General features: G+C 42.4%; 2 protein-coding genes across 2 annotated transcripts; both read left to right on the top strand.

The window, feature by feature from the left end:
- The first annotated feature begins 491 nt into the window (after nt 1-491).
- Nucleotides 492-3,902, top strand: MRPL53 (mitochondrial ribosomal protein L53). Its single transcript, XM_054291800.1, has 3 exons — nt 492-589; nt 1,738-1,850; nt 3,485-3,902. The coding sequence occupies exons 1-3, from the start codon at nt 501-503 to the stop codon at nt 3,610-3,612; spliced, it is 330 nt and encodes a 109-aa protein (XP_054147775.1). The 5' UTR covers nt 492-500; the 3' UTR covers nt 3,613-3,902.
- A 10,384-nt stretch (nt 3,903-14,286) lies between these two features.
- LOC128938459 (fatty acid-binding protein 5) lies at nt 14,287-18,896 on the top strand. The gene is made up of 4 exons (XM_054278757.1): nt 14,287-14,647; nt 17,265-17,437; nt 18,400-18,504; nt 18,643-18,896. The coding sequence occupies exons 1-4, from the start codon at nt 14,293-14,295 to the stop codon at nt 18,691-18,693; spliced, it is 684 nt and encodes a 227-aa protein (XP_054134732.1). The 5' UTR covers nt 14,287-14,292; the 3' UTR covers nt 18,694-18,896.
- The last annotated feature ends 5,353 nt before the right edge of the window (nt 18,897-24,249 follow it).

The raw sequence follows: 24,249 nt of genomic DNA, 5'->3' as shown, positions 1-24,249 counted from the left end.
CATAAGAAAATTAATACAGCATAACTTTCTAACATAACACATATAATAATCATTTTAGTTTTTGTGAAAGGCCAATCATAAAATACGCATTTTTCACACACTGGAACAGTATTTCCAGAGAAAATTGCGGATGCTTCTTCCTTGGAAGTATTCAAGGGCAGGTTTGGAGGGAGCTTTGAGCAACCTGGTCCAGTGAAAGGTGCCCCTGCACAGGGAGGGCGGCTGGAACTACATTTTAAAAAAAATTAAGCTCCCTTCCAGCCCAAACCAGTCTATGATTCTCTGTCACAGGAAGGAGCCCGGCCCCGAGCGCCTCGGGTTATCAAACGAGGCTCGTGGGGCCGGCAGCGGTGAAGGGAGCGCGCCCGTGGACCTTCCGCCCCCACGGCCGTGCACGGACTACAGTTCCCAGCTGCCCTCGGGGCGGGCCGGCGCGGCCGCCGCAGCCGAGCGCCCCTGCGCGGGGGCTGCTGGGAGCTGTAGTAGGGGGCGGGGAGAAGATGGCGTCCAAGGTGAGCCTGGTGCTGCGGCCAGTGAAGAGTATCGTGGTGCGGTTCTGCCCCTTCGAGCCCAACGTGGAGAGCACCAGGTGAGGGGGCTGCGGGGGCTACCCTTGCCCGCTCTGTCTGGGCTCCCTCTCTGCAGACGCCCCGGCGCCCTCCGTGCGCCCTTCCTGCGGCCTTCCGGGCCGCGCGTCTCCCGCCGGGCTCTGGCGCTGGGCTATGGCACCCGGGGCCATCCTGTGCTGCTGTCCCGAGGGTCCGTGCCAAGCCGTGCACCCTTTCACAGCTGTGTGCCCTGAGCTCCGGCAGAGCGCTCAGCCCCGCAGTGTGTGTGCCCTGAGCTCCGGCAGAGCTCCCAGCCCCGCAGTGTGTGTGCCCCGCAGTGTGCCCTGAGCTCCGGCAGAGCGTTCAGCCCTGCAGTGTGTGTGCAGTGAGCTCCGGTAGAACGCCCAGCCCTGCAGTGTGTGTGCTCCGAGCTCCGGCAGAGCGCCCAGCCCCGCAGAGTGCTCAGCCCCGCCGCGGCTGATCTGTAGCGAGGGCACAAATCCACTCCATGTGCTGGTGACGGGCGGGCGGGGCGACAGCAGCTCCTCTATCCCGGTAATTAATCGCTGGAGATATTTAAGGGATTGTGCCTGTCCCGCGATGTTCTGGAGAACAAACAATTCCAAACAATTCCAAAATGCCGTTTTGCAATGACTTTACAGGCGCACCTACTTTTAAAATGAATTTAGTAACACAGCTTAACTTAGAATATCTTTAAACTGCCAGAATAGCAGCTTAAAGTAGCTGTCACGCATTTCAGAAATCAACAGGAGACCGAAGATGTCATATAAATAAATGCTGTCTCAAACCCAAACAAGAAAACATTGGCAAGCAAATGATGCAGACAGAAAAATGAAAATGCCTTTGCTGTTAATTTTTTTTATTATTGTTACTAATCTAGCTAAGAGAAACACAGAAAGTATATACACTGAAGTTTTATGAAGTTCTTTGGTGTGCTTTTTAACGTGTTAGTATATAAGGAATATATACTGAATTCGGATTTTTGGAGTTTAAGAGTGATTCTCTTATAAGAAGTACCTGTCTGAAGTTAAGTACAAATCCTATTGTGTTTATATGTTGTTGCCCAGCAATATTGAGATCTGCAAATTAATTTTAGAAGTATGTTTACTTTAATTTCTGTCTACAACATACTTAATATATTTTTAATATATTTTTAATATATTTTCAGAAAATTTCTCCAAAGAATTTACCATAAAAAAATCCAAGCTACTAATACAAACTGTGAAGTGACTGCTGATGTGAGACATGATGGATCTGAACCAGTTGTAGATGTTACATTTGGTAAGGAGCTTGTTTTTAAAGAAACAAAAACCCTGGGTTTGTGTTGTTACAATGTTATTGTATTCTATATTTTTTTTTAACTGATTTTTTTTTTTTCCCTCTGGTCCATAACTAGATGTTGAACAGCTCAGAGGAAAAAAGAAAGAGGGTGTCACTAACAGCCTGATATGCCTCTACTGTTGTTAGCTCTAATGGATCTTAGATCCAACAACTCACAACACTGGAGCTGAGTGTACTTCTCTAGTGATGTACTTATAACCTTGCAGTCAGGCACAATTCCAGGAAGGTAAATTTAGCTCTGTTTTTATATAGTAATCTGTTTACTTTCCATAATTTTTTTTTATGTTACCTGTGGTGGAGGCATCTCAGTCTTGAGAAGAGAAGGTTGGATACCTTTAGTTGCTTATGCAACTGAGTAGCTGTAATCTGAAGGAACTGCTCAGATGAGTGAGGCTCTGCATGTGCAGATGGACCTGCAGAATGAGGTCAACTATGTACAGCAAATTTCTGGGTTTCCTTCGAGGGTATAGGGAGCAGGCAGGGAATTGGTGGTGGAGATTTCATCAGTTCTGGAAGCGTCCCAGATTCCAGGCTGTGAACAGATGGCTCTAATCTGCTTTTGTCCTTTTCTCTGGCTGCATCTTCTTTCCTGCTGTGCTGTAATGGACCAATATGTCATGTAGCCCATTAAAGTTTTCATTAATATTGATTTCTGCTACCCTCTTATGTTTAAACTTCCATATTTTTAGTGAATTGGTGGAAATATCAAAAGTGTTGAATGGTTTTTGTTTTGCTTAGGAAAGAAACTATTGCAGTGTTAACGTTGCTTGTCCCTCTCTCCCTCATGCCTCTGTCTTTCTCATCCTTGTGATGTATTAAGACTAAAGCAGTAAAGCTCTATGTTTTTTCATATTGGAAACACAAACCAGTTTATCTCATTAATGCCAAGACACCTCTAAACTCTTCATATTCTAAAAGCTGATTTTTCTCCAGTGAAGTGTTTGTAGCCCTTGTAGTTGGCAAAAATGAGACTGGAACGTGGATGCCACGCATGGTATTTCATTATATGGATTTGGCTGTTGGTTTTGTATTTGCAAATCTTGCAAAATAATTAACTTGGGTAATATTCACCTTCTACTGCTTCCTGCCTTTTAAAAAATAAATTCTTTCAGAATTCTAGAAATCCTAGTGCTTCCTATTTTTTTTAACGTTATGACCGCAGGATTGTGTGAACCAATTTGCTATTTTGGCTGAAGAAGCACATTAAATGGACCACTGACAACAGGCTACTAAAATGCTTAGCCATGTGTGGAAATTGTGCCTTCCAATGCCTTACTTGCCTTTTGTGAGGTGACTTTGGGGGCAGAGTATTCTTATCAAATGTGTTCTTACTGCAGGCATACCTAGACAAATGCTTCAGATTTTTCAATAATGCAATGCAGAAGTGCCAATTAAATGCATATTGTGTGCAGTTTGATATGTCTGTTTGGCAGTGGTGCATAGTCAGGTTCCTTGGTAGCTGGAACACTTTCCAATCAGACAAGGTGAACTGTAGTTGGATTTATTTGTGTAAAACCACTGCACACCAGAGGATTTGTCACTTTGTGACTTCTCAAGGTTTTCTTCATTTGTAGCTGATGGAGATCGACTGATAATGAAGGGAGCCCACTTGACCACAGGGGAAATGATAACAGCATTGGCATCCAGATGTAATGCAAAAGACCTGAAGGAAGAACAGAAAAGCAAGAAGAAGAATCCCTGAAGAATGGAAAACCAGCTGTGTTTGCATTGACATGTATTAGAAACAGCAGGCTGCACAGAAGGCTTTTTCCTATGCAACAACATCTGAGAGGTGCCCAAAAGACTTTAAATGTTCCCTGCCTTCCCTTGAAGGAGGACATACAGACCAACAGATCTTACAGCAGTGGGTCAGAGTGGCATAAGATGCAGGAATGCATCTTTCTAAGCAGCTGCATGTTGGACTAATATCACATGTATTTGCATTTCAATGTGAATAATGCACATCAGCTATTAAATTAATACTGCAATGAAGCCAGATCTCTTTGGGCATTATTTCCTACAAAATTTCTATAAGGCAGAATATTTTTAGAGTGGTTATTATTATTGTTTGAAGGCTATTTATTACATTTGAAGAGAACTTACTGACTTAGCTGAGGGACGGCAGGCTGCAAATGTAGAGTGGTTTTTGTACTACTTTGTTTATAATACATCTGTTGCTAAGTCCCTACCATTTTCTTCCTCTTTTTTTGAAGGAAGTGGGAAATTTGCTAAATGTAAATTTAGCTCAGCTATTAAAGTAACAAGGTTATGGGTCTGTCAACACACAGTAGAGTTACTCATCCTGCATAGAAGTAACTAAGTTTAGCTCAAGTTAGTGTTTTTGGTAATTGGAGAAAAGGGCTATCTTTGAAGTTCAGTTTTGTAGTGGTTTTGTCACTCTTGGGATATTTGATTCACTATTTTGGAAAGATCAAAGGCAGAGCTTAATTTGGTGTTTATAGTCCCATGTCCAACCCTATTATTTATTAAAATAACTGCTTAGGTGTCTCATCTGTGTTGCAAACCCTCATCTGTGGGTTTGGAAGGGTTGATCTCTCCTCAGGCTGTGCAGGTGAAGGTGTCAGCTCCTCATGTGTTTCATGTGCATCAGTTTTGTTCATAATAAAAATGTAGTTCCAGTTTTGAGAATTGCAGGTGTGGTACTCTTGAGAGGCTTTACTTCTAATTTTTTATAATCAGATGCCTGATTTCTCTAAAACTAGTACATGTATTTCCAAAGTTGGCAGCAGATTTAGGACACAAATCTGAAACTAGTTTTACTATACTTTTGCCAAGATTATTAAATGGACAAGTCCATTCTGAAAGCAAGGTGGTTCTAAATAGCACTGTCAAGGTAATTCTTTGCAAGTTCTTCATTAGAATGTTGAGATCATGGTGATGTCTTGTTTTGGAGAAGGAGAGCTGTGCTAAAGACATTGGGTGTTTCCCATGTGTTTGCAACAAACAGAAGAGTGTGAGATAAGATGATTCAATGAAATTTGGACATGGAAACGGGAGATGTGAACAAATTTGTCTGGGATAAATACCTTCTGTGCACTGGAACCCTTTATTAGGCCACCAGCTCTTCAGAGTGGTTTTGGAGTGCTGAGTTGCTAAACCTGCTGCTGAGCTCCATTACAGCAGAGGGGTTATGAGAGCACCTGGAACAGAGAGGATTTTAAATCCTGTCAAGCTAGAGGAGTACCATAGAAGAGGACCAAATTGAAAAAAGAATGTTCCAAGAGAGATTGTTTTGTTGTTTTATTTTGTTTTGTTTTTCCCAGTTTTGAATAATATCAAATACCATGACTTTATCTGAAAAAGCTTTGCAGGAAAAGTGAGAATTGTTCAAGTGGAAGACCTCTGCACAATTATTGTTCCTCTGGTTAATCATGTATTCATATGCAGAAAAGCCTTCTTACTGTAACATATCAATGATTCTTGAAGGTGTTTTTCTTTCTTTCACAGTCTGTACATTAATGTACAAAACTTATGTTTTAATTTGAATTGCCTATATCCATCTTAAATAGCCATCTATAAGTGTTTAAAAAGTCAAACATAAGTTCAGTAATTAATAATTAATTATTAATAATAATTAAGTTTCTATAGTATTTATTTTGGCCCAAGATTGGGGCTTATATTTATGAACAGAAAAGGGAAAAATGAAGATCCTAGCTAGTTTTTTATCATCAAAATGAATCCCTTCTGTTGTCGAAGAAAGGCAGGTTTTTTTTTTTATTTTACTAGCACGGATTGCTCTGTAAAAACACACACTTTTTCTAAAGGCTTTCATTTTAATCCACACATCCCCAACCTTCCTGCTTAGGTTAGGCCAGAGCCCTGCCACGTTGCCATTGAGAGATCACTGACAATTCAGGGGATGAGGTGTAGGCTGGTGCTGCTTTTGCTGTGGGTGCTGGGAGCTGCAGTTTGCTCTGATAAAGCTCTGATACCTTCTGTGCATGAAAAGGAAGTAATGACTGGGTTTTTAATATGCAACGTGTAAAGCAAAGCCTACAGGATAGAAAAATCAAGCTAAAAATGTGCATCCTCGAGACTACAAGATACTGGAGTGATATAAACAAGCAAGATGAGCAAGAAGGCACTCCTCTGATGATTATTATGCTAATATGTAGGAAATTTCTCTCCCTGTATCGTGGAGATAAAGGTAGGAATTTATTTTTCAAGTACATTAAAGATAATCTGTAATGACTTTCTTCCCTGAGCATTTAGATAGCTTTGCTGCAAGCTGCTCCTGCACTCCCAGCTCCTGCTGCTGATTGCCTGGAACAAAGCTCTGACAGCTCCTGACATGCACAGGCCAGCACTGGGGATGTACAGGGTATTAAGGTCACTCGTGCACAACAAAGCGTGTCTGGGTGAGCACTGACTTTGCACGTTGTTATTTTTTAGCCCACTAATCTTGATTATTGTATCCCACCAAAAATGTGGGTGCTTGCCCAACTATAAAAGGAACTGGAACAGACCCTAAAAAACTAGGATTGCCTACATGCAAATAGCATGGCCACATAGGATGTCTGATAGCAGGTGATGACATGAAAATGGCTAAATCTCTAAGGCCTGGAGATTTAGCAATTATTGGAATAATCTTAGATCTTTTCATTGTACAAATACCTGGTTTTTTTAGATGTTCTTATCAGTGCATAGGGAAAATAGTCTTGAAATGGATGAATATGCCATTCAGATAACACAACCTGGCTGAGATATTCCCTTTTTAAGTATCTGCAGCACTGGTTTTAGAAAAAGATAATGGTATTTTTATTAAAGATTTCAACTAGGAGCAGCAGTGTCAGAGAACATTGCAAGTTCTTCGCCTCTGCTTGTTTGAATTTTAAATGACCAAGGAGTTTATGTGGTATAAAGAAGCCAGAAAAACCCTTCAAAAGTTGAATATCCTGGGACTGTGTTCAACAGTTCTCAAGATGCTTGTTCTCAAATGTATCTCCTACACATGTATACACTCCTTACAGTTTTAAGAATTGCTGGCTCACTGCCCACCTCAAACTCCATGTGCAACCAGTTTCCCTGGATGCAGGCCCTGTCTTTCCACTGAGTGGCTTGGAGTCCCATTGAGACCAACATACTGCCTATCAGTGATGCCTCTTCTACATGCACTTCTCTGCCTTCTCCATCTCCTGGCCTAATAGTCTTTTTCCTTACTAGTATTGTTTGATCTCATCCAGGCTCACCTTTTCCCCTGGAAGGCCTGAGTCACTCTTCTGAGCCCTTTTTGTTGTTTGCCAAGAGCATGGAGAGGCTTCAAGCAGCCAAGGTACTCTGCTGCTGGAAGACCACTCCATGTTCTCGGCTTCCTGCTCAGCCTTGCTCTGTAAGCTGGTAACTGTTGGGATGGAGCAGCATGAACAGCTAGAGGTGGTATTTGGCTTCTGATTAACTTAACAAAAAATGGTCTTTGCACTGAGCTGGTTTTCTCGGGATTTTACAAAACTAAGGATGCAGCTAGGGACAGATGTTAGGGGTGTGAAGGGAAAGGAGCTGCTGACCTGTTTTGATTATGACTCCTGAAGTTCCAAAGTGGTACTTGAAAGCAGAGTTAAGGCATGCCTAGATATTTTGTTTGACTTTAAGCAGTCTCCTACCTACTGGCAGTGTTAATAGCAGAGGTTAATAGCACATCAAAGCAGATCTTTGCATTGTGCTTCACTGGAAGAGATGAGTTTGACTTGTTTCCATACGAATTAATGTTTCTTTTAAGGCAAAATAGCTGGAAAAGTGGACAAACATGTTTATGAAGGGAATGCTTGGTCAATAGGAGTAAACCTGGGAAAGACATCCTTAGTGGACAGATTTTCACAATTCAGGCTGACAATCCCTGCAGGAAGTTCAGAGGACAGGTAGGAGACAAAGCAGCACGTTCCTTCCTTACTCAGGCACTACTGCTCTGTTTCTTTTGAACCCTCCACCCTTTTTCAACACGGAGTCAAAGACCAGCCTTACTGTAAAAATAACATGGTTGGCACACAAAGCCAGCAAGTTCGTCCTCTCTAACACAGTTCTTGCATGGATGCATGGAATTGTCTTTTCACTATTGGGGAATCTGAGTGGTTCAAGTCACTTGCATGAATAAAAGAAAAAATAAATATTTTCGTGGAGTTTTAAAAGTATCTTTATAGATTAAGATTTATAGGACTTGACTTCAAAATCCACTGCTCAAGTGAATTTCAGAGTATTTACTGGAAATGAGAAATTTCAGGATCAGGTGATTACTTCTTTCCTTCAAACAGCTAGATCAGTATCAAGTTAAATTGCACATGAAAGAAAAGGTGGCAGTCAGTACCAAAAGCTTTTGGCAGAAACATAGGAACAAATTAGAGAACTGCAGTGTAATTTCCTACTTCCTCACGGATTTTCTCTGGTCTGGTTGCTAGATATGTAATACCAAATCTTGAGATGGAATCAGGGATGTAAACCCAAATAGCGTGAGACTTTTCAAGTCTAGAAGAGCAAGCTGGAAAATACCTGCTTGTCCTGCATGGTAGCTTGAGACGCCAGAGGCAAGAATTTTCTTAGAAGACTTTTGAACACAAGTCATTTAGTCAACCCTTTTTGCAAACTTAGCATGTTGGCAATGGGAATGTGTTAATAGTAAAAACTAGCTTTAGCTTCCAAAGAGTTTTCCCCAATGTTGTTCTACAGTCCATGAAAAAGGAGGTCTTGAAAGGTGAGTCAGAACTGGAAGCTAAAACACTGAGCAGCAGCCCAGAGAGCCTGTCTCTTCCCACTGTGTGCAGGTGTGAGAAGGCTTCTGCTGTTTGGTGAAAAGGAGCCCCCATCAACTGTGCCTCAGGTGTTTTACACCTTTTACCCCAGGATAAAGCCCTTTGGGAGCCCTGGCCAGGAAGACAGCCTACACATATTCCTAGCACCCTACTACATGATTTTGGCCAACAGGAAGAGGAGCAATTGCAGCCCCTCTCCAGCTTTCCTGGGAAAAGTGTTGGTATCTACATCACAATGAGAAGACCCTTCCTCTGCAGAGTGTGTCAGGCTCTGTCCTTCAAATTTCTGTACTATGATGCTCTCCTTTGTGATATCCTGAGAATGAGAAGTATGGTTATAGCTATAAATGAAACAATGTTTTTTTCTGAGGTTCCCTTCACAGTGCTTGATCAATATCCTCAGTAATGGAACTCTACTTATGATATGCAATCAAGGGAAAAAGCTACAGCTTTATATAACCTTTTAAAATCCAGTGGGAGCATCTGTACTTTATTGATTCCAAATTTCATGATCTAGTTATTTATCATGAGTAGAAATATTTGTTTTATCATTACCTATTCCTAATAATTTTGACATTCCTTGTCCTTCCCCTTATGTCCTTATTGTTCCAGGCTGCACAGAAAGGACAAAGTTGAAGTTTTATTTGTCTTTATTTACAGAGACATTATTTGGGATGATTTTTTTTTGTACACCTGATGTTTCTAAAAACCATACCAGAGCATTTGTTTTCTGAAAGTTTCTTCTGTGAGCAGGTATTTCCTGCTAATGAACTTTTGTTTTATGTGGATCAAAGGCTTTTTCAGTGCTAGAACTACAGCTATGGAAGATTTGTAGTCACCCTAATATCTTTTTTAGCATTGTAATGACTATGCTGATTATAAAATTCTGAAGATAAATAAAAATATTTTTATTCTTGTATGTGGATGTTTGCTCTTCAGAGTAGATACTGCTGCTAAATAAAAAGGACTTTTCAAAGCTTCTGAAGTTAGGGACAAGCTCACATATCTGCAGTCACTGTGACCTGGGCTGGACCTGACATCCAATCATTTTTTGTCGAGAATCAGGAAAATGGGTCCTGGAGTCCTCTTCCAAGTTACTGCAGGCTTCTGGAGCTTTCTCTCTCATCACTGAGGCAGGCTACACTCGGTAAGCTGTGACACCATTGCCACAGTAAACTTTGCCCTAGAAGCATTTTCCTTTGACCTTGCTCTGAACGTGCGGCTGACAACGTGCAGGAGCCGGGCTCAGGCTGCCAGGGCGCTAATTGCATTATAGTGATGCAGGACTGCATTAGAGTAATGCAGTAATGCTCTGTCCCCCAGCAGCACCGCCGCGCCAGCACACGTGAGCCTGCCCACCCCAGGACAGGCTGCCTACTCAGGGCAGATACAGCGGTCTCCAGATCCACAGCAAGGATTCTTTGGACCCACGCTCCATGCTGGAGAGCAATATGGCTTTGTTTTGACTCAAACCCGGATGTATTGCACAAAGCTCATTGATGAAACAAAGCTATGCCCAGCTCTTCCAGCTCAGAGGCAATGAAATGCTGACACGCCGGGAGATCTTGTGCATGTTGACATACAAAGGAAAACTTGCAGGTTTGTGCGTTGTTGCTTCATAATCCCTGGCCTAGTATTGCCCAAGCAAACCTCTCTTGAGTGGCACAGCTTCCTTAGGCCAGCTCGGCAACTGCAGCACGTGTTTCATCATGCCTGCCCAGCGATGACACGGCTGGGAAGGGAAAACCACACTTGTACAACAAGGAAACAGAAACAAAACTCTGCTACCTATGCAATTTTTCCCATCCATGCCTTGGGGGTGAGTAGCTATTATTCATAGACTGCTTTAACTTTTTTCCACAGCTAAGGATAGACCGAAGAGTAAAATTTTGGCAGTGATGTCCAGTTTTCCTGACAATTTTTTAAGGCTTTCTCAAGAGGTTATCTTATCTAAACGAAGACTACCACTTAGAAAAGGTGGTCTATATACACAGTATGTCTATATTCTAGAAGGAAAGTGAGATCCTCCCTTACACAGTAGAGCATAGCTCTATCAGATTGGGTTCCCCCCAAGTTAAACATATGGGCAGCTTAATGAGTAAAGGTCTAAGGAAAAAGTTACTCCTCCTATGGAACCAGATTAGTGATATGCTGCAGAGGAGGAGGTGGTGCTCTGCCCTGCCCAAGCAGCAGGTATTGTGACTCCAAAAGACAAATTATGGCTTAGCTTGCATGCAGGAGGTGAATCTATGGCTACGTGAAGAGAAACCTCAGGCACTGCTGGCCACAGCTCCCACATCAGATGCAGCATCACTGCCCCTGCCCCAAGGAGTAGAATGAAGGTCTCTGTGCACATTGCCTTGCACTTGGTAATGAAGAGCTGTAACACCCTCCTGTCCTACAAGGTGCAAGGGTTTGACTACCTGAGGAAAGCATTCACCCTGGTTAGGCTCAAGCTGCCAAGGTGGTGGTTGCTCCCAAATGTGGCTCCGTGCTTGCCGTGCAGCTCATTTCCTCAGAAAAAATTTACACTTCTCATTGTAAAATTGATGCTCCTTTTCTTGGACAATATATAGTTCACTGTGGAAATGAGCAAAACTTCAGAGAATTTATTCTGTCTGCACCGAAACAATAATACATGGCACAGGAATTCAGTGCTGTCCATAGGTGGCATGTACTTGCTGCTTCTCTTCTCATATATCTAAAGAGGAGACTACACAAACACAAAAGGTCTGATTATGATGTCAGCCTCAAACCAGGCTGGAATTGAGATTTACAGGATTGAATCCCTGTGGCTCAAGCACCTCTGGATGTCTGAACATTTTAGTTTGCCTCCCAAAGAAGGAGCCGTATTTGACAAATATATACTGCACTGTCAAGATAAGAAACAATGTAAATTTTGTAGCACAGCTATTTGTACCTTACCCAGAAGGATACATCTCTGGCCCCTACAGATACTTTATTTGCTACACGGACAGTTTCAGCATTATTCTGTTCCAAAGAACTTTTGAGATGTCGCATTGATGATACCACAGCCATATCACTGGATTGAGTAATTTGCAAAACATTAGAACTTCGCAAGAATTGAGTTTTTTTTTCACTGTATACTAACAATCTGCATTTCAGAAAAGAGAGATAAGAGTCTCTTTTCTTCTTGTGTCTTGTATGAATTTACATGCCTAGACCTGACAAATTTGTGAGGATAATAAATCAGAGCAAATGACTTGTGGGAGGATTCAAAACTGTAGCAATGTTGAGCACAGGTGGGTAACTGGATCTTCAGGTACTTCAGATCCAGGAATACTGTCTCACCACTAGATGGAAATAGTGGATTTTACATCTTCTGCTGTGTTATCAGCACTTATACCTGACTGCCATTTGCATATCGTAAGCCATCTGCAGGCAGCACTGCAGAAATGTGGATCCAAAATTATTTGCTGGTGTACATGGAGTAAAGCCAGGACTTCTATTTCTAGAAATTGTCCCTGCTTTACAAGACTGAAGACTTCCTAATTCCTGAAGGATGATTCTGTTTGATCCCTAATCTAATGGCTTTTCATTTATCCTTTCTGTAAGCAACCGGAGAACTGCAGCATGGACGGCATGTTGATTCAACTATCATGAATTAGTCAGTAAACATCACCCTAATTTAACATTTACTCTGAAATCTCTTACACAAGACACACACAAAATTAAATTTAAAAAAAAAAAAAAAAAAAAGTGGAAGAATGTTGAAAGTCCTGTGTTTCAATATACCTACTTAATAACACAAAAAAGAAGCAATGTGACTTGCTGTCTTATGCAGAGGCTATAATGTTGTTTGCATATTAAAAGTAAACATATAGTCAGAGAAGCAGAAAGTAATTAAAGACAACTTGTTAGGGAAGGATAGAGGAAATTAAAAAAAAATCAGTTCAAACATTATCTGTTTATTTTGTGTATGAAAAATCTGACTTTTTACAAAGTCTTGAAACTTCTAGCTGCTGTGTGAAGTTGTATCACAGCAAAGCATAAAGAAAAAGGTCCTCCTTGCTCCAAAATGTTTGACTTTATGGCACTCTCTCCTTTGTGAAATGCTGGAGCCAGCACAGAACCTGCTTTGCTATCTTCTCTGGCTTTGATGGTTTTGATACCTCCATCTCAAACTCCTTCATGAAAGTACTAACAGAGAAGTGTAGTAACTGTTATTCCAAAAAACCTTGAGATACCAGATGTATATCCACATTTCTCTTTTTCCAGACAGCAGAAAGTAGCTGTGGTTTTCATGCAGTGTGACACAAGGCCAAAAGAGGCAGAGACTGGCATAACCCTGATGTTGGAAACAAATTTTGGGGGTACATTGGAATCAGGAATATTTTTTTTTGTGACTTAATAATAGCAGCTTCCTCACAGAATATGACAGTAAATCACTCACCTGACAAAATTTGACAAAAGATTAGTCAAAACCTCACAGGGCCTGTTGAAACAACATATTTTATGATGCCACTGCTGTGCCAGTGTACAGTTGAGGCAGCTGCAGTGTTTTCCTTTAAGAAGTAGGAATTGCAGCTCAAAATGGACTAAAATCAAGATATAATACCTCCATTTTTCCTATGCTAAGACATGAAGTTGCATTCAGGCTTTGATTTTTTGTGAGTACTGTAAGCACCCACATTAATTCTGTGTTTTGATTGATTTTGTTTGCTAAACTGACCACAGTGTGTATGTAGAAGGTCTGTTCCTGGGTCACAGTAACTATGGGTAGCTGTAGTTCAATAATATGTGATGTACCAGTGGGAGTTGTTGGGAAAGCTGGCAATCAAACCCAATAAGCTGCTTTGGGATGCTGATGCCTTATTGCTCTGCCATATGATGATTTTTTGAATTAGCCTTCAAAAAAACCATGACACGTAATAAACAGCGTAATTTAGCATTCAGAGTCCAGCTAGGAGCGCAGGGTACCAGCACTCAGCACGCTGGACTCTTTCACCACACCGGACGCAGTTTGTGTTCGAAGCAGCGCTGAGGCCACAGCATCCACAGCTCGGGCAGTGTCCCCCCGTGCTGGGCGTTCCCGTGCTGGGGTGCAAAGAGGGGCTGCGAGTCTGTGTGTGTAGGAGTGTGAGTGTGCATTTTCTGTGTGTGTGCGTGTCTGTTTGTGCATGTGAATGCACGTGTGAGTGTGCGAGTGTGTCTGCGTGTGAGTGTGCCTGTGTGTGCGTGTCGATTTGTGCATGTGAGTGTGTGTGAGTGTGCAAGTGTGTCTGCGTGTGAGTGTGCCTGCCTGTGTGTGTGTGTCTGCATGTGACTGCGTGTGTGTGCCTGTGTGAGTCTGTGTGTGAGCGTGCCTGCCTCTGTGTGTGTGTCTGTGTGTGTGTGTGTCTGTGTGTGACTGCATGTGACTGCGTGTGCCTGTGTGTGTCTGTGTGTGTGTGTCTGTGTGTGTGTGTCTGTGTGTGTCTGTGTGTGACCGCATGTGACTGCGTGTGCCTGTGTGTGTCTGTGTGTGTGTGTGTGTGTGTGTGTGTGTGTCTGTGTCCGTGTGTGTGTCTGTCTGTCAGTGTGTATGTGTGTCTGTCAGTGTCTGTGTGTGTGTCTGTCAGTGTGTGTGTGTGTCTGTGTGTGTGTCTGTCAGTGTGTGTATGTATGTGTGTCTGTGTCAGTCTGTGTGCGTGAGCGTGTGTGCGGGCGGAGGGCGGGCAGTGCCCGGCGTGCCCGCTCTTGCCGCCGCCGTTGCCGCGGGCGGGACTCTCCGGGCGGGGGCTCGGCGGGGAAGGGGCCGGGGCGCGGCGGGAGCCCCATTGGCTCTGCCGGCAGCACATGTTGCCCGCCCGGCTATAAAGGCGGCCGCGGCCGCGCTGCAGCCCGTCCTCCTGCCTTCACGTTTCCACAGGGACGCCGTCAGCTCCAGTGCCGCCGCCATGGCCATCGACGCGTTTTTGGGTAAATGGTGCCTCATCTCCAGCGAGGGCTTCGACGAGTACATGAAGGAGCTGGGTAAGAAGCCGGCGGCTCCCCGCCCCCGAGAGGGAGGGATGGATGCCGGGATGCCGCCCCGGGGATGCGCTGCCGCTGCCGGCCGGCGAGGCTCTGTCCAAGGTCCGCGGGGAACGCGGTCCCGGAGCCGGGCCCGAGGGTGGGACGCGGCCCGGCCGAGAGCCGCGGGTGGGCGGCGGCCGCGGGGCTGACGCCGGGAATCTCCGGCATGCAGCGCCGGGGGCTCCGCGCCCTCTCGGCTCCGGGCACGGAGCGCTGGCCGGCAGCAGAGCTTTCCCGGCGGGAGAGCCGCCGCCTCTGGCTCCGCGCCCCAAAGATGTCAGCGACCCTTTCTGCATGGTAATGCCGCTGCCTGTGAGGCAGGTGCCGGCACCTTCCCGCCGCGCAGCGCTGCCCCTTCCCTCCGCAGGGCCGGCATTAGCCCGGCTGCGATTAGGCCGGCCCGCCCCTCCCGCGGCGCTAATGCCGGGCGGGAGCCGGCGCTGCCCGGGGCGATCGGCGCTGCCCCAGGGCGGCGGCTCCGCTGGGTCACCCAGAGCCAGCACACAGACCTGCCGAGCCGGGGCTGCCGAGTCACCTTGGGTGTCTCCTCCCGAGAAAGCCGAACTGGATCCGCTGCTGTGGGTAACCGGCTGCCCTGCCGGAGGCTGTTTGCCTGCTTTCTTCTGCGGGTAGTCACACCTTTATCTCTGGGGGATGGTCCTGGCTTGTTATCCCTGCGTCCAGGCTGCCCTACATTTTGTAACGTGAAGTTATCGGATGAAGAACACACCTAGCAGACCAGGAGCCTCATCTGCAAGCTCTGATTTACCACTTTCCTGTGAGCATCCTGGCTGACAGGTGATAGATACCTGGCAGTGTCTATATGGCCAAGGAGCTATTATTTTCTGCAATTTATTCACAGATGAAAGCCATGATATTTTCTCGAGAGGCAGAAGATGTAGGCTTATCATGAGAGGGAGAAAAAGGAATTTAGGTCTTGCATTCTTCACATAAAATACAAAAAGCATCACTGCATTTACGCTCTGCAGACAGTGGTGGCTATAATTACATTTTGGGAGGCTTGTCAGTATGTGATAGCATGATATGAGAAAGCCTTGTGGACTGAACTCTTTGGGAGACTTTGGAGGAAATTCAAGGATTTTAAGCTTGGCTTGGTTGAGCCATGGATTAGGATGCCTTGGTGCCTTGATGTCCAATGGCCAGACCTAGGCGTGTGCCAAGTTGCAACTTCAAAGCAGAAATTAGGTGCTGCAAATGCAGAGCACCTCCCATGTGTAGGCAGCACCAGACTGTCGTTTGGTTTTAGATTGAAATCATAAACCCAGTCACTTTTCCATTTTACATTTATGGTTTAGGCAATTAAATTTATACCAAGCCACATTTTAGGAGCCAGTCATTTACTGGATTTCACCCTTGCTGGCTGCCTGTGAAACTCTCTGCCTTTGATCCTATTGATACACCACAAATGACACCACGCAGATTCTGCTCATTCTGTGCAAAAGAACATTTGAGGACAAAGAAGTTGGAATTTCACTTCTTGCCATATGGAAGACATGCAGCTCATCTCTGTTTAGTTGGATCCCAAGCTGTAGCTGACGAAATAACTCCCAGATTACTCTGGCCTGGACTACCGCAACAGAATGTGTGTGGAGGTTACTGTGGCAATAATTTCCAGTTCTGATCAGGAAAGCTGCACTGAGGATAACTGTTTTTTCTCTGTGAACTCAAGCTTAAGGCTCAATCCTGGAATCTCATTTGAGTCTGGAGAAGCAGTGTCTGGAACTACAGCAGTTGCAGAACCCAGGCACTCACTGACTTGGTGATGCTTTCTGCCCCATTTGGTTGCATATCAATTCATGGTTCTGATATGCTCTTATCAGTTTGATGGAGTCACGTTTTTTGCTTGCTGCCCTCTTATTTGCATTTTCATCCTTCAGATCAAAAAGATTCAAGCAAACCCCCCAAACAGTGCATGCGGGGGCTGAAGCAGGGTGAATCTGAAGAGTTTTGAGGGCTGCTGTCTCCAGATCATGAATTTTCAGCCATTTGCAAATTGCTCATTTCTCCATTCCTCTGTCTTTTGCATGTGTGTAAGCACTATTTTTTATGATTCACAACTCCATACTTTGTAAACAGGATGTAGAATATGGAATTTAATTAAAAATGGCATGTTTGCAATGGTGTACAAATTAAGGAAAGCGCATTTATTAAGTTTGAATAAAGTGGACTAATCTGTCAATAAAAATAACTTGTAGACTTTTTAATGTGTTCAGAATTTGAAGATAATAATTTTATTTTAGTTTAAGCATTTGTATTTGTTTTCCTTTTTGCTATTTATTTCTGTTTGATAAAAAAATCAGTGCTGAGTTTTGGGATATCTAGAAATCCTCTAGAGGGCAAAATGCTCTCTGAGGAAACAAAAGAGTAACTGCAAATAAGCTTTTTTCCTTCCTCATCTATGGAAAATTTAAAACATCCTCTTTCTTTGTGGCTCTTGAGCTTTGATTCTCAAGTGTGCTTAAGTGCCTAATTAAATGGGAATTAGGTATTTGAATTCTTGTGTGGCCCTAAGCCTCAGGGTTTAACTGACTTTGTGACACTCTGTGCCTTGCAGGTGTGGGTATGGCCATGAGAAAAATGGGAAGCATGGCCAAGCCAGACGTTTACATTATTCAGGATGGGGACACAATCACCATGAAAACAGAAAGCACCTTCAAAACTTCACAGTTCAGCTTCAAGCTTGGTGAGAAATTTGAGGAAAACACATTAGATGGCAGGAAAACTCAGGTCAGTATACTAAATTTCTGTTGAAAAAAGGCATTTCTTTGGGTGTTTTATAGAGGGAGATGCTATTTTAAAATCAGTTTTGGCATCCACACTAACAGTGCTTTATTCAATGAGCAGTTGTCTCTCTAAGTCTCATTGAAATATTTTTTTTAACATGGATTAAGCACATTCCAAAGAGGGAGAGTGCTGAAATCAATAGTCTTGTGTATTTTGCTGTTTTCATTTTGTAGCAGAAGCATTTTTTTAGTAAAACTAACAGACCTCTAAATCCCTGTTAGAGCCAAATGCCACTTCATTTGAAGCCTGTGGAAAAAAATGCCATTGATGTTTAATCAGAGGCAATTCAGCCCTAGGGTTAACCTTGCTGCTCTGTCTCTTATTTGCATAACAAGAGAGCCTGGTTCTGTGTGGGGTGGGATCACAGACAGCAAGGTAACAGTGTGAATTACAGGCACTAAACTCCAGTTTTAGAAGGCAAAGACTTTCTCCTTGCATCTAGAAGGGAGAATATTTATCCCAAAGCAGGGAAAAAGCAAAGACTATATCTCATTTCCTCCTGTGAGTGCTCTCTGTTTATCACCCCCCTCCCTCCAGCCACACACTCTCAGTTCATCTATTCCTGCAAGATCAGATAAATGCTACACAAAAGCTCAAAGCCCATGTAACAAAGAGATGAACAGGGAACACCTTCTGCTCCTGTTAATTGAAATTGTGGATGCCGTCAAATATTTGTCTGATGCAGAAATGTGTCAGAGCAGTGAGTGAATGAGCAGTGAGTTAGTTACTGTAAGAAGAAGATTGATAAAATGTTTAACATAATTTCTGGCTTTGTAGTTGTCAATGATAAAATTATTATTGAGTGAGCTGGGGTGGGAATCTTTAATTTGGAATAAAGTGTTGAAAAGCCTCAGTGCTCCCCAAGTGTCATGGGGAAAATACTGATGGTCAGGTTCTTCTTTCAGACCCTTGTCAGCTTAAAAGATGATGGCTCATTGCTTCAAGAGCAGGAATGGGATGGCAAGAAGACCACAATAACAAGGAAGCTCGTGGATGGAAAATTGGTGGTGGTGAGTTCAGTCCCACTTTCTGACCCCCAAGTGCTGCTGGTTGGCAGCCTGAAATGTAACTCCTAACGTGTCTTTTTTCCCTGTTGGCCTGCACTGAGAGGTAAATCAAATTAATAAATGAATCTCTTTATCTTCTAGGAGTGTGACATGAATGGCGTCAAGTGTGTTAGAGTCTACCAGAAGGCATGAGGACATCTTCAGGTTCAGTAGGAACTTGCTGCAAACAACTCAGTTCAGTGGACAGAGATCCTTTTCACTCCATATTTTCCTTTTCCCTGTTTTCTAGTATTTCAATGGACTGAGTAGCTGAGTGCAATTCTTTTTAAAGGCCGTGATGTAACTATTATGTAACTATTCTGAACTTAGGCTATTAAATAAAATTGTTGAATATATGAAGTGGAAACATTGTTACTAGTGGAATTTTAAGTGAGGTTTCAAAAAAACCAACCCCATTTTGGTTTTAGGCTCTAGTACAATCTGTCTTCAGCACAAAACAAGCCAATATGTCACAAGCATTCCTACTTTCTAAGACAGTAAAATTTGAAATTGAAACAACTCCACAGCCCAAACTTCAAATATTTTTTCTAACTTCCATGTTGCAAAGTAACTAGAATTGTGTGGGTATAAATAGGTGAGAAACTAAATTGGTGTTTAGGTAGAGGAATGGATTTTCAGGATTAGTTTGGAATTTTTGTGTTTCAAACCCACAGTTTTCTTAATATATATTACCCACAGTATTTCTCAATAAATAAGGACAACAGTTTTCCTAATCTCAAGATATACCAGTAAGCCAACGAGCATGATAAATCTAAGCAAGCACATACACACTTTCTTGAAAAGAAGCCTTATTTTAAGAAGACTTTTCCTAGCGAAATTCTTATTGCAATATCTAGTAGCATTCTAAAAATTCTTAACCAAAATTGCTGAAATACTGCCTAAAACCTCAAACCTCATCTTTTTTTTTAAACTTGTTTGAAACACCTAGCAATGGAGCATATATGCTTTGAAGTGCCATAATAAATAATCAGAAATATCAGTGTCTTGAGTATTACTTTTACACTGGTTGGGAAACAGAGCCTATAATGCTACTTTTCTGCCAAAGAGATGTCAGATGAGACAAAAATTTAAAAGGTTTAGGTGAATTTCTGTGATACCAGACAAGCATGTCCTAAAAGTGAAACCATTTGGTGACAGGAAGGTTTCCATGAACTCAGGAGCCTGGGGGATCATGCAATTGCACAGGTCCTGTTTGCTGCATCTCTCATTGCAGAATCAATTCCTGCTTCTGAGATTTCAGCTGCTCAGTGCATGGATCATATTACTGAGCTCACTCAAATAGAAAAATCTGTTATGTTGTGTTCATTCTGTGAACCATGGAAAGTGACTTTTCCCATCATTTTGGATCATTTATCTTTTCCATAATTTTATGACTGCTTACACTGTCATCCCTTTTACCTCTGTCATCTGAAAGTATTTCTACCTGGAGAATATTTCTTGCAATTTCTTTCTGTGACTCCTTTTTGGGTTGTCCTTTTCCATATCATTTTGTAGTAGTATTTGTCCTCATTTTAATATGAACCCCAAAGATAGAGGGTGCAGTCTTACACAGACATTAGAATTAGAAGGAATCTACCCACAGAAGTAAGATGGAAAACAAACTGCTCTGATAAGGGACCTACCAAATTTCAGATCAGAAATACAGCAACAGGCATGATATGAAAATCCTGCCTCCCTTCCTAAAGAGACAGTGTTGCTGCTCTCAGCTGGGCATTAAGCCTCCTGTGAGGTCACTGGTCCCTCACTTAGCCATGCTTTGTTTACTCCTGATCCTGGGCAGTGTTAATTGTTTATCTTCCATTTGAATGGAAAAACAGTCCAATGTCTTTTCTAGGACATCCGTTTTGGTTACAATGAGATCACTTCTTGTAAAACAAAAGGCAGAAGAGTGTCTTTTTAGAGTGATTTCCTTTGCAAAAAAGGCTTATAAAGTCTGTGTATCTGTGCTCTCCAAATTCAGCCACATGTGAAGTAGAGCCTAGAGGTCCCAAAGAAAACTATTCTTCCACAAATGTCATGAAAATAGGTGGCCTGATGAAGGAGATGGATCATTAAAGTACCTTGATGATGGAAAGACTGCTCATGGAAGTGACACTTTGACATTAAATAGAAGTAAAACATTATGAGAGTTCTTGGCAGACACAAGTTATCTTAGGCACAGAAGCTGACCAACGATAGGAGGCAGATCAAGAGGACACTGGAACTGTTTAGAGCTAATTCTCCAGAACTACTTAATCTCACATATTTGTTTGCTTTATTTTGATGTTAGCTCCAGCCTCAGCTGCCAGCAGCTCCAATGTAAGTGTACTGTGACCCAGAACTGCCATGTATACAACCTGTTTGTGTTAGATTAGACCACACACTAAAAATGACGATTGTTCTATAATACTGCAAGCTAACATTTATAATGCTCAGGACTTGAAAATATATTTAGTTCCCAGTTTCCTCCTATTATTTATTATACTAGGAAAAAGCTTCACTCTTGGTGAGTTTATACACGCAATATTCCCATCAGTGCAAAGTAACCAATTTTCCTGACATTTGAATAGCTGTACTTTACTGTATCACACATGAAGGCGGAAAATAAGGCTTCTGAGTAGAACTGAAAAAGAAGAAGTTGTGCATTATCCAGCCAGGTCTGCTTTAAAATGCTAAAGAAATAAATGAGGAGACAAGCTTTGTTGTCACATTTTAGTGCATGTTTTTTTTAAGTACTTTGGAGGGATGAAAGAATGATGTTTAGCAAAGGAAGCTGCAAGTAGAACGTGCTCAAAGAGAAGCACTTTCCATGTCCAAAACACACTCATTTAAAGTTATGGGCAGTATCCCATTTATATCTTTAAATCTCACTGGCTTCTCAAATTGGTATAGTTCTGCTGTTTACAAGGAAGAGGCTGCTGTTGATGTGTTTGTTTGTTTGCTGGTGAGTGGGTGGGCAGGTGGAGTTTTTTGGTAGTGAAGTGGGATAAAGGAGTAGAAAATGAAGTTGTTGAGTAATTTATATCTGATATTCCACCACATTAGGGAAGTGTCTTGTTTGAGCTTTCCAGGAACACTAACGAAATGGCACTGTGCTCTGTGGAGCGTGTACTGGCTCTGGATAATGCTCAGACTATTAAGGATTTTCCTGTTATGGTTTGGTATTATGATTTATTTCAGAATTGTTATCCTACTCTGCCTGCAATCTCTGCAATTAACACTGGCTTTTCCTCTTCCTCTCCCCTTCTGACCTCACACATGCCCTCCATATCAAAGTTTTTTAATAAACAAGTCCATGGTAGGAAACCTCTCAGTTTTCTGAGAATATGGTTTGACTGATAGCTGTCAGCTGTCCAGAAAAAAGAGTGCTTATTTCTTCAGGTGTGAAGATCAAGTGTAGGAAGGCAGTTTCGCTCTGCCATTGGCCACTTGGGCTATATTAACTGAGACTCAAAGATCTGAAAAGCAAATGAATCATTGAATAGGCACTCTTTTTTTTTTTTTTCAAGTTAAGACTTAAAAATCTAGTATTGCATAAACCACCTTATCTACTTCTAGGTAATATTATGTCCTATGAATTCTGTGGCTTCATAAAGCAGTCCATTCAAAGTAACTCTTATTAAGGTGAAATGCTGAAAATAAGTGGCCTGTGAATATTTCTCAGGGTCCTAAGAGAAACCTGGGTCTCTGCCCAGAAGCCCCATTTCAGCTCAGCCTGGGGTGTCAGTCTGTGCCTGAGCTGGTTACCAGAGGATAAGTCTCCAGCTCAGATATCTTCAGAATTTACACAAAAAATTCATGCTTAAAACTAATTTCTTTGAAGGAAGTGCCATATTGTCATATTGTTTATATTCTACATAAAATAGTTTAAGAAAAATAAAAGCCATGATGCAGACCAGTTCCACTCAGACCTTTGCTGGTGATTCCTTCCCTGCCTGAGTATGTGCTGGCACAATGAATGGGTTAGAAACCTTTGCACTGTGTTGATTATTTGTGATCGTAGGGGGGAAAAAAGCCAGTGTGAGAGTGAATGGGAGCAAGTTAACATATATTAATTATTCTTTGATGCCTAATTTCAGTATCATTGTTCAGCCCTGAGAGGATTTAGCACTATTTTCTTAGGTTTTGGAGAAAATCCAGCATCTGTGTAAACACATTTTTGTCCCATGGTTCTTCCAGCTTTGGCTTTTCAGCCCTTGTACATCAAATTAAGTTTTTGTTGACACTTCCCAGAATGGCTTTACTTCATACTATTATTTCAGAGGAAAAGGAAACACTATGAGAGACCCTGCTCCCAAGAGTGAATTTGGTTTCCTTTCCAGCAAAAATGTTTTCAAAATCAATTCCCTCTCCCAGGTGGTCCTAATTATATTCTGAAGATATTTACATTTGAACTCCATTATAGTTTCAGAAGAAATGTAGAGTTTCTACAACACATGCAACCTAGAACCAGCTTCAAATAATATCCTACAAAAATCTGCTGAATCTCAATTAGTATTGTTGACACTTTAAAATAAATAACATGTTTGTCATTAATCACAGATGTGCACTCTGAAATGAAATACCAGAAGACAAATATCCCAGTCTGAGGACCATGCATACCACTTATCCAGGACCTGACTTTTGTTCCCCCAGGCAGAGCATCTGCTTCCCTTGGGAATTCCTGCTTGAAATCACCAAGTCTACCTTCAGAAAAGCTGTTACCTAAGGGTGAGCTCACTGTGCAGTGCAAGTGTCCAACAGAAAATGGAGTGCAATTTTAAAGCTGGGAAGGCAGGGAGGTGCTGCTGCACACCCCAGGGGCACTCGTGTTCTGTGGCCTGAATGTCTGTGGCATGAATATGTGTGGCATGAATGTGTGTGGCATGGTCTTCTGGGGCTGGGGTAAAGCCCTCTATGGTGATCAGCAAATTCAAAAGCATTCAGGGTAGCATGGCCTGCATGGCTTGACCTCCAGGGAAACCTTGATCACAGAGTCCATGACAGGGAGTTTCTGGGAACTCCTGGAGTACCAAGGCTCCTTGGGTGCATGCTAAGTTGGGTTGAAGGCAACTCGGACTTACTCTTAACTCTAGAAATGATGGCCAGGCCTTGTTATGGCAATTTAATTCTATAAGTAGCAGTAGAATATACCAGTAGGAATTATTCCTATTTTATTGTGTAGTGTAATTAAGGCAAAATATCAATACTATCTCTTAAACTGTGTAAGGCAGTGTCTGATACTGGGATTTGCTCTGAGTGCTTTCATTTGTCTCATCTCATTCTCCTAAACCGCCTTGCTTTGTCCAGACTTAAATAAATAAAGTTCAGAAAATGAGACATTTCTATTCTTTGACATTTATTTTTTTCTGTTGGTGAGATGCAGAATGAAAATGCAAGGCGCATTTCTCTGCTGGGGGTACTGTTTGAATATATTGTTTGTATTCTTAATGCCCACTGCATGGAATATGGTCCTGCAGCAAAGGGCTACCTTAACTGCTGGCTGCTTTTCTGAAACTGTGCAGAGCAAAGGAAGCCGATTGAATAGAACAGACATCACAGAGGCCTCAGTGCCTTAACATCCTCACTTCTCCTTCCCCTTGTTGTCAGCACAACACAGTCCATGCTTATCTGAGCCTAACCTTCTGTATGCTCAGTCTTCATAAAGATTATTCTTTTTTTCCTATTTAAAAAAAAGATTACCAGGTCACTCAGACTCTGGTTCAGAAC

Source organism: Melozone crissalis, unplaced genomic scaffold (assembly GCF_028551555.1).
Source record: "Melozone crissalis strain CALT ecotype California unplaced genomic scaffold, PUWL_Pcris_2 ptg000002l_1, whole genome shotgun sequence".
NCBI classification, from domain to species: Eukaryota; Metazoa; Chordata; class Aves; order Passeriformes; family Passerellidae; genus Melozone; species Melozone crissalis.
The sequence above is the reverse complement of the archived record's forward strand: the minus strand, read 5'-3'. Positions and strand labels throughout refer to the sequence as shown.